Source organism: Myotis lucifugus, unplaced genomic scaffold, assembly GCF_000147115.1.
Source record: "Myotis lucifugus unplaced genomic scaffold, Myoluc2.0 scaffold_442, whole genome shotgun sequence".
In the NCBI taxonomy this organism is placed as follows: Eukaryota; Metazoa; Chordata; class Mammalia; order Chiroptera; family Vespertilionidae; genus Myotis; species Myotis lucifugus.
The window spans coordinates 137,548-148,392 of NW_005871490.1; the positions used below are offsets into that span (position 1 = coordinate 137,548).

General features: G+C 44.8%; 1 protein-coding gene across 1 annotated transcript in view; it reads left to right on the forward strand.

Annotated features, from left to right (window-relative positions):
- LOC102419660 (dipeptidyl aminopeptidase-like protein 6) overlaps positions 1–10,845 on the forward strand; it is a 115,343-nt gene that overhangs the window by 63,160 nt on the left and 41,338 nt on the right. Inside the window, exon 5 of the mRNA XM_014468281.2 lies at positions 8,695–8,769. Within this exon, the coding sequence (XP_014323767.2) occupies positions 8,695–8,769 (75 nt within the window). The remainder of the gene's footprint in view (positions 1–8,694; positions 8,770–10,845) is intronic.

The following is a 10,845-nucleotide window of genomic DNA, read 5'->3' on the forward strand; positions in this document are numbered from 1 at the left end:
ATCATGTCTCCTGGGGCTGTAATTCCTATGGACATTTGGCACCATCTCTCCATTCTTCTAAAACATAATAGAGTGACACTTCTCAGAGGATGGAGTGTTGAGTTTGCTTGAGATTTAGGTATTTAAAGCTGGATAGTCTCTGAAGATGATGTCACTCAAACTCTTCCTTCCTCAGATGAAGAAAATGAACTTTGGCATGACCTCCCCTTAATGGATGTCGACCTAACAGACCTGCTCAGACTAACCCATTGGTTGACCTGTGTGTGACATTCATACCTACACGCCCTTTTATTGTACCTGGGGTGACAAGAAGTGGTAAGCCTGGTACAGTCACTCCTTATAACACTTACATTGTTCCAGATGTTCAGAAAGCAACTGAGAGATCATTCAAGATGAAGAGGAATATTTATGCATTTTGACTCATCCCAGGGGATTTTTTATAAGTAAATAATCAAAAAAATCTAGAAAATAAAATAAATAAAATAGATGAAATATAATCATTAAAATAATAGTTATGAAGGCTGTATAGTAAAATAAAAAATAGTTTAGTTATGATGTTATATTAAATAAACACAGAAGAATACAATGTTATACTCACACTTTAATTAGCAACTGTAAATTTCATCCATGTGTACTGAAAAGGCTACAAAGTGAACACTGAGCTATGAAAAGAGTTCGTCTTGGTGGGTGGTGAAATTTTGAATACTATTTCTCTGTGTGGTGACTTCCATAATGACTGTTTCAATGCCATTTATTCAATCACTTTAATCACTTTTTTAAAAACTTCAGCCTCGTGTTTCCAGGAGATTAGACTCCCTCCAGGGAGGAATATGTAGGAGCTGTAGACAGCCCATAGGAGCACTTACTGGTGGGAGGGAAAACACCCATTTTTCCTAAAGCCTCCTGTGGTTATTCTTATGGGGGTTTCTCTCATTTTGTGTCTGGATTGTTTTAGTTACTAATCTACTCATTTTAGTTACATATTTAAATGACTAAATTAACATTTAAATAAAGTCTTTTTGTTTCTCCCTTGTATGTCCCCCTTTGACTTTATTGAATCATTAGGCTGAGGAACTTGAATTTTTATCTCAGTCTCTACAATTTCAGGACGCTACAGAAGAGCGGCCCTGACCAGCTCCTCGGGGGGCCTAATGACACCCCACAGTCTCTCCGGTCAGTCGCAGCTGAGCCCCCATCAGGGAGTGCGAACTACAGTGACTTCTACGTGTAGAGAGTTGCCCTCTTTGCTGGTTTCTGTTATCTTTAAATTGATGCCATTATTGACACTCTCATAACAACTGAGGATATATTCATCCATTCATTCAGCAAACATCTATGGGGCTTCTGTTATGTGCCAGTCACTGTTGGGCACGAGGAACACAGACGTGACAAAACAAATTAAAATTCTCTTTTGACATTTGAGAATTTTTGGTCATGAGAGTGTAAGGTGATCATAATTATCCTCCTAACATACACAACTATAAAATGGGACAAAATATAGGGGGAGAACATTGTAAAGCTGGCAGTTCATACCTGTGAACCCTGAAAAAAGGAAGAGAAATTAAAGGAGGGCAGTGCTCACTGAGGTTATGGCCGAACTTCAGAAAAGGAGGAAAACTCAATCTGTCAGTCTTGCTGAGTTAAGGGGACATATCCTATTCCAAGGGAGAAAATATGACTACAATTTTTGTGACAGAGTACACATGAGGAGGAAGCTAACTAGAGAACGCTGGAGAATACTGTATTCTGTGAGACTTTGGGTATATGTACATCCTATATAATAAAAGCCTAATATGCAAATCGACTGAACAGCGGAACTACCAGTCAGTGGGGGGCAGGGCCAGCGAGCGGGCAGCTCCAGGCCAGCCAAGGCGGGTGCCAGTGGGCAGAGGGAGGGGACTGGGGGGCAGTGGGGCAATAGGGTGGCAGCAATGACCAGCGGCAGCAGTGACAGGGCGATTGAGGGGCAAGGCTGTCCACTCGCCAGTCGGCGCCGGCCCCTGATTGCGCTGCTGGTCACCTCCTGCAAAGGTTTATTCAGCTTAGCCGCACTGGCCTTTCTACTTTTATATTCAGTTCAAGCACAGCATTTGTAAAATCGGAGCGGTGGGGAGCAAGTGCCCTTCCCGCTGGACACAGGGACTTGAGTGCCGGCCTCATGTGCATCCCCAGGTCGCCAGCAGATGCCGCTGTGACCAAGGGCCGCGGCCCGGAGATGGGCCAGCCGAGGAGCGGGCTCTTCCTCCCTGTGCTGCAGCCAGGGCCATACACCCTCCCCACCTCCTTCTGCCTCGGGCCTGCATCCCTGACCACAAAGCCAACAGCGGCCAGTGAGCGGGCTACCAACCCAAGCAGCAAGCCACAAAGACTGGAAGTACACCCCCACAGCCTCCAGCTCTCGACTTCTCCCAAGCCCCTGTCCACTCCGCCCCTCACTCACTGGCAGCCAATTGGGCCCCCCAACCTCCCGTGCCCTCTCTCCCTGGCTGGCCCTGCCCTTAATTGGGCCCCACCAGGGACCCTGACAGGAGGGAGGAGGGATCCTGATTCCTCCAGGCCAGCATCATTGACAGAATATGTCTGAAGACCAACTATTGGCACAATGTACCTCTGAAGCCGAAAGAAGCTGGCGTCGTCAACAATATGTCTGAAGAACAGCCATCGACAAGTACTACCAATACTGGTAGGAACTGCCTTCCCAGCAAAATTGAAGTGAATGAGGATGCAATTATCTAACATAGTTGTGGTGGAATGACTGTTACATATCAATTTTGCCTATCACTAAATTTCTCTGATGAAAAACCATCTGATGGAAAATTTACTTGATGTTGTAGCAAAGGTAAAGTTTGTCCAAATGATATACATTTTTCAGAATACCCAGCATATTTTTTAAAATCCTATATAATAAAAGGCTAATATGCAAATTGACCAAATGGCAGAATGACTAGTCGCTATGATGCACACTGGCCACCAAGGGACAGACACTCAATGTAGGAGCTGCCCCCTGGTGGTCAGTGTGCCAGATGCCGGTCTCATGGCTGGCGAGTGCAGCGGCAATTATGGAAGCCTCTCCCACCTCCACGGCAGTGCCAAGGATGTCTGACTGACAGCTTAGGCCTGCTCCCCACAGGGAACATTCTCTGAGGGCTCCCAGACTGTGAGAGGATGCAGGCCAGGCTGAGGGAATCCCCTGAGTGCACAAATTTTGTGCACTGGGCCTCTAGTTTATATATCTCAAAGCCTAAGCAACTGGCTGACCGGCCAGTAGCTATGACACCCATTGACCACCAGGGGGCAGACGCTCAAAGCAGGTGCTGCCAAGTGACACACTGGGAACCAGAGGGGAGGGAGCCCAGTTCTGTGGTGGGTCACCTGAAAACCACCCTCTTGCAATCCAGGACCCCTCGGGGGATGTTGGAGAGCTGGTTTCAGCCCGATCCCCACAGGCCAGGCCAAGGGACCCCACGGTTGCACGAATTTGTGCACCAGGTCTCTAATTAATATATATTAATTAAGTAATTAATTTATATATATATATTTATATATATATATATGTATATATATATATATATATATAGAGAGAGAGAGAGAGAGAGAGAGAGAGAGAGAGAGAGCACAGGCAGGACAAAATACAGTTCCAAGTGAAGGACAATGACAGGACCCTCTAAGTCGAAGAATGTCCAGGGCTCAGTAGTCACCAGAACCACTGACGTTCCTCTGAGCGATGAGACATGAAGTGGAGACTGCAAAGGAGCCACCCCTTAGGAATGAGGCTCAATTAGCTCTAGAATCATGGCTATTGACGAACAGCCTTTAAAATATCTTAGAAAAAACTTCAAAAGAATCTAATTAATCCACAAGTAATTAACTGACTATCATAAAAAGGCCAACATTCTTTGAAGGAACACACACAAAAATATCCAAGATTCAACAAGAGAAAATTAAAAATATCTGGCATTAGTTGTTTTGGTTTTTTTAAATCCATAAGAAGAGCCCAACTTGTGTGGCTCAGTGGTTGAGCATCAACACAGGAATAAAGAGGTCATTGGTTTGATTCCAGTCAGGGCGCTTGCCTGGGTTGCAGGCTCAATCCCCAGTAGGAGACATGTAGGAGGCAGCTGATCAATGATGTTTCTCTCTCAGCAATGCTTCTATCACTCTATCCCTCTCCCTTCCTCTCTCTCTAAATACCGATAAAAAACATATGTAACTCCATATGAAAAAGCAAGGAAATGTGACTCATAATGAGGATAAAAATCAGTCAATAGACATAAACCCACAAATAACTGAAATAATGGTATTAGCAAAAAAAATACATTAAAATTGCTAACATACATATGTTCCAAGTACTTAAGCACATAAAGGAAATCATGAGCACAAAGAAAAAAGAAGTTGAAGACTGTAAAACACCCAAGTAAAATATCTAGAGAGGAAAAATAAAATATAACATTTATAAAAGTCAAGATTAGATATCACAGAAGGAAATTAACTTTTAATTAATAGCAGTATAAACTATCCAAAATAAAAAAGCAGAGAGGAAAAATACTTGAAAAAAAAAAAAAACTTGACCTCAATGACTTAGTGGACAATATAAAATATACTAATATACTTGTTATTAACGCCCCAGAAAGGGAAGAGAAAAAATAAGACAAAACAAACATTTGAAGAAATAATGACTAGGTTTTTACCAAATTTGATATAAGAATTCAAACTCCAACTATGACGACAGAAAAAAAAATCACATCAAAGCATATTATTATCAAATTTTGAAAAACAATGAAAACTATACTTTAATGGCAGCCAAAGGAAAAGCAAACATAAGAATGACAGCAGACTCTTCACCAGGCACTGCAGTCCAGAAAACAGTGGAGTGACCTTTAAAACTGTCAATCTAGAATTTTATATGCATCAAAAATCACTTTAAAAAATAAAGGTAAAATAAAGGTCTTTAAAATCACAGAGGATTCATGGGCCACACAATATATCAGCAATCTTACCCTTAGATGCCTATCCTATTAAAAACTAAGCACACGCGAGAGACCAAGATGGCGGCATAGGTAAACACCGGAGACTGCTGCCGCAAACAACCACTTCAAAAATACAACTAAAAGACGGAACGGACATCACCCAGAACCACAGGAAGGCTGGCCGAGGACAGACTCTTCAACTAGAAGGAAAGAGAACAGCATTCCGAGGCTCAGAGGAGGCGCAGTGTGGAAAATTTAAAGGTGCGGTGGTGCGCGCGCAAAGCGGGCTGGTGGCTGAGGGCGCGGTTGTCGTTTTCAATCAGGAGGGAGTCTCAGACTCCAAGCTCCAGATCCGGGCGAGTCTCTAGGGACTCAGACTCACACGGGAGAAGCGGGATTGTCTGGCATCAGTTGGAACATGAGGGCAGCTTTCTCTCTGAGGTTTGCAGCGGTTGCCAGGGTTCTGAGAAGCAGAGCCTCTGGGAATGGGACTGAGAGCAGCCATAACTGCTCCCTCCGCCCGCCCTGTTGATCCCCTGCGACCCGACCCGCCCAAGCCCTGCGCAGAGCCATTTGCCGGATCGCCTCAGGCAAAGGCTAGATTAGCACCTCTCCAGAGGACAGAAGTTTTCCCACAGCTGATTCTCACAGCCAGTCAGCCTGGTGGTCAAATCCCTCTAGTATTAACTACAACAATCAAGGCTCAACTAGAACAAGACTGCGCACAAAGACCACAAGGGGGTGCACCAAGAAAGCATAAAAAATGCGGAGACAAAAACACATGACAGAAATGGAGGATATAGAGCTAAAAAACGCAATTTTGAGGGCTTGCAATAATGTGCTAGAAGCTGCCAATAAACTTGATGAGAGCCTCACGAAAACTAATGAGACCCTCGATGCTATGATAAAGAACCAACTAGAAATTAAGCATACACGGACTGAAATAAAGAATATTATACAGACACCCAATAGCAGACCAGAGGAGCGCAAGAATCAAGTCAAAGATTTGAAATGCGAAGAAGCAAAAAACACTCAACCGGAAAAGCAAAATGAAAAAAGAATCCGAAAATATGAAGATAGTGTAAGGAGCCTCTGGGACAGCTTCAAGCGTACAAATATCAGAATGATAGGGGTGCCAGAAGATGAGAAACAGCAAGATATTGAAAACCTATTTGAAGAAATAATGGCAGAAAACTTCCCCCACCTGGTGAAAGAAATGGACTTACAGGTCCAAGAAGCGCAGAGAACCCCAAACAAAAGGAATCCAAAGAGGACCACACCAAGACACATCATAATTAAAATGCCAAGAGCGAAAGACAAAGAGAGAATCTTAAAAGCAGCAAGAGAAAGAGACTCAATTACCTACAAGGGAATACCCATACGACTGTCAGCTGATTTCTCAACAGAAACTTTGCAGGCCAGAAGGGAATGGCAAGAAATATTCAAAGTGATGAATACCAAGAACCTACAACCAAGATTACTTTATCCAGCAAAGCTATCATTCAGAATTGAAGGTCAGATAAAGAGCTTCACAGATAAGGAAAAGCTAAAGGAGTTCATCACCACTAAACCAGTATTATACGAAATGCTGAACGGTATCCTTTAAGAAGAGGAAGAAGAAAAAGGTAAAGATACAAATTGTGAACAACAAACATGCATCTATCAACAAGTGAATCTAAGACTCAAGTGAATAAATAATCTGGTGTACAGAATGAACTGGTGATTATAATGAATCAGGGACATAGAAAGGGAATGGACTGATTATTCTTGGGGGGGGAAAGGGGAATGGGAGGTGCGGGAAGAGACTGGACAAAAATCGTGCACTTATGGATGAGGACAGTGGGTGGGGAGTGAGGGCGGAGGGTGGGGTGGGAACTGGGATGAGGGGAGTTATGGGGGGTAAAAAAAAAAAAGAGGAACAAATGTAATCTGAACAATAAAGATTTAATAAATAAATAAATAAATAAATAAATAAATAAAAGTTAATCAGGCCCTAAAAAAAAAAAAAAAAACTAAGCACACGCATACACACACACAGTAAATACACGTGGGTGAGGATCTTTATTGCAACTGTGTACAGTAGCAGCAGGCCGGGAGCATATCATTACTGGCAGCTTGTAAGTTTGCTCATCCCTCTGGGTGCTAGAATGTATGTGTGACCCCACATGAATACTCATGTACTTTTGCAGTCATTCTCGGGCACGTACAGCGTGACAAAAGATTTGAGTATCCCACTGCCTTCTGGTTTCAGCTGTCATACCATAAACAAGTCTTCTTTTTGTGGTCCACACAGTGCCACGTTTTCCACATTTTTGTGGGTTTTCTGTTGGTGATTACGCTGTTTAAAAATGGCCCCCGGGAATGATGCTTAGTGCCCCCTGGGTTCTGAAGCACGAGAAGGCTGCGCTGTGCCTTACGGGGAAAACACGTGTGTGAGATGAGCCCCTTTAGGCATGCGTTACCGTGCTGTTCACCATGAGTTCATGTCAATGAGTCAGCAACATACAGTCAATACAATGTCTTTAAACAGAAACACGCATAAAACAAGGTTACGTGTTGATTGGTTGACAAAAGTATTATGACCAGAGGCTCATGGGAACCTACCCTTAGGAACAGTGTTCACTAATCCAGTATTTTTGTGGACTTTATAGAGCATAACTGCCAGGAATAGCAAGGACTTTCTGGAGAGACTAAATGAAGAATTAAGATGTAGCCAGCACTGGAGAACATGATGCAGGCTTTAAAGATCACTAAGTCAAGCTCAAGCAGTTGCTTTAAAGCCATTCCCTAAAGTTATTGTTTCGTGAGAAAGAAAACCACAGGGAGACATGGCACCGCTGTCACTTCCAGCTGGGGCGACACTTCTCTATGTGTCTGTGCACAGCCGTCTGTGTGTTGCCTGTGGCTGTACGGTCATGTATCCAGTGACACACACCAGGCTGGCAGCCCCGGGCTCTTTCTGGGGGGCAGTGTGAACACAGCAGGAAAGTGGGGGCAGGGGGAGGTCAGTTGAAGGGAAGCAGCACTTTTTTTTTTAATATATTTTATTGATTTTTTACAGAGAGGAAGGGAGAGAGATAGAGAGTCAGAAACATCGATGAGAGAGAAACATCGATCAGCTGCCTCCTGCACATCTCCTACTGGGGATGTGTCCGCAACCCAGGTACATGCCCTTGACCGGAATCGAACCTGGGACCTTTCAGTCCGCAGGCCGACGCTCTATCCACTGAGCCAAACCGGTTTTGGCGAAGCAGCACTTTTGATTAACTTATTTATGTACAATTACCTGTGCAGTATGAAGAGCGCGAAGGCAAACATAGTAGTCCCCGTGCTCTGCCTGTGGGCCAGGGTCTGTGCTGAATGCGACTCTATTTCAGGGACAGATCTGCCTGCCATAAACTTTGAAGTATGAGAATGAACAAATGGAGGTGCGTTTAAAGAGAGAGAAAGGTTGGGAGTCTTCTGGGGAAAAGGCTATTTGTTTTTACGTTTATTTCTATTGATTTGTTTCAGTGGATACAGTAAGTATTGTTTTGTTGAAATTTGAAAAAAATACAAATAAAATGGGGTAAAAGCATCAATTCAATGACTATCATGCAGCAAACGGAAGGGTATAGCCATTTTTAGCCGATGTGAGCCAGTTGGCTGCATGTTGGTTTTGTGAGCAACTTTCGAGAATGTGCTACGTGACAGGGATTCTTCACAGCCTGTGTTCTCTCCCTTCTAGGAATCGTTACGAGCCGTCAGATACGAGATATCTCCCGATAAGGAATATGCACTTTTCTCCTACAACGTGGAACTCGTGAGTACTCGTTTTCCTGTCTGTGAGAGAACTGTTTCCTGGGCTCACACCTCACTAAGCACTTTTCCTTGACTCTTCATTCTTAGTGACCTTTGAATAGTGGGTCCTGGGTAATCTCTCATGTCACACTGCCACCTAGGAGAGAGGGAAGGTATAAAATTCCTCAACAGAAAATAAAACCACTCCTGTTAGGGGCTATTTTATAGGATTTTCTTGGGGAGATGGTGCGAAGTTGCATTTTTATAGAGATTTATGTTACCCTGTTATGCAATTCTTTTTTTGCATTTTCTCAATCACATCATCAATGTTATCCCAAGAACAAAAGCAACTGGCAGTTTCTTGCTAAACTAAAATAAAATGATCATTATCTCCCAGGCATCATAATCTTCTAGAGAAAAGTTGAACTATCACCTTATTATATAAAATCTCTGTTTTTAGCACTTCATATATGAGTCTTCATAAAACGTCACCAGAAATTTCCACAAAATCTCATCCTAGGCGCTAGTGGCAGCCTAAAACTGGCTCTTTCTTCCTTCCTTTCTCTTTTCATTGAACATGATTTAAAATTACTTTTAAATGAGCTTTTTACTTTTAAATGAGCCAGAAGGTGAGGTTTCTTTGTATCCATGAGGCAGATGCTCAGCGTGGAAGAGATTTGCGACTTTAGAGATGTTCGTTTGTGGAACTTTGTATCCTGGCCCAGAAGATGCAGAATTCCACGGCCTTTATCGTTCTCCGGAGGCCATTCTTGTTAGCGTTTCTGCAGCGCCTGCCGGGCGGGAGACAGGTCCCTGCGCTGTGAGCATCGTCCCGGCACTGGGTGGGCCGGCTTCTTGACTTCACCCCTTCGGGAACCGGGGGGGTTGGTTGGCATGGAGATGCAAGTCCAATTCTAGGAGTTGTAGGATGTCTTTTAAAAGCTGTTTGATACCTGGATGCTTTATTGGAGATTTCCGTTTCATTCCTCTCGGTGCAGGGCTTTTCTCTGTCTTCAGTTTTCCGTCTTCTGGGTTGTTGTTGTTTTAAGGTCCGGCCCATAGAAGTTTTTATTTCCTCCCTCCAAATCCTTGGGACAACTGGTCACTGTGTCCTGCTGACTGGGGGAAGTTACTGAACCTGACAGCCTTGGATTCTGCACACCCTACACGGCCCCGGCCTCACCTCTTTGAGCTGCAGATGCACAGACCGGGCGTGCGTGGGTGCTGGAGCATTCAGCTCCTCTCATCACCCTTGGGAACTACCAAATGTGACACCCACACCTGAATTTAACAACCACCTCAGCAGCTCTGTGACGGACTTCACAGGGATGGACGGTGGCTGGTTCTCGATTGCCCGGGGACAGGCCGCCCGAGTGGGCAGAGCGCAGACGGACGGTGTCAGGGCGTCTCGCTGAGCACCTCTCATACTGGGAGCATCCCAACGGCGGGGTGAAGGACCTGTGGCCATGAGCGTCCCGCTCCTAGAGCCATATTTGTTCTCCACAGTCCTGTGGGAGAGCCGCGCCTGCTCCTGGAGCGCGGGCCGGTGTGACTCCGGGTCTGTGCTGGGAGGATTCTCCCCCGCCCGCCTGCCTGCTCTCCCACCGGCTCTTAGAAAGAGTCCCTGATCTCATGGCAGCTGATGGCTGCGGGGAAAGCATTCGGGAAACATGCGCCCTCACCATGCAGACCGCTGGCTGGAAGGGCAGCCTCCTCACCAGGCAGCGTCCACCGCTGGCCTGTGGAGTGAGACTGTGTTCAGTGTTTCTCAACTGAGGGAAATGTGAGCAATTTGGAGTGGATCTGGCAAACTGCAAAATGATTCAAGCATTGAAAACGTGTGCCATGTAACAGACATAGATCCCTGGGACCTGAATCAACAGGTAACTCCTGCCCTGGCGGGTGGCTCCCGTTGGTTGGACCATCATTCTGTACAGGAAAAGGTTTCAGGTTCGATTCCCAGGTCAGGGCGTGTACAGGAGGCAACTGATCGATGTTTTTGGTCTCACGTCGATGTTTCTCTCCCTCTCGCTCTCCCTTCCTCTCTCTCTAAAAAAAATGATAAACCTAACTCAGATGAGGATTAAAAAAAAGAAAT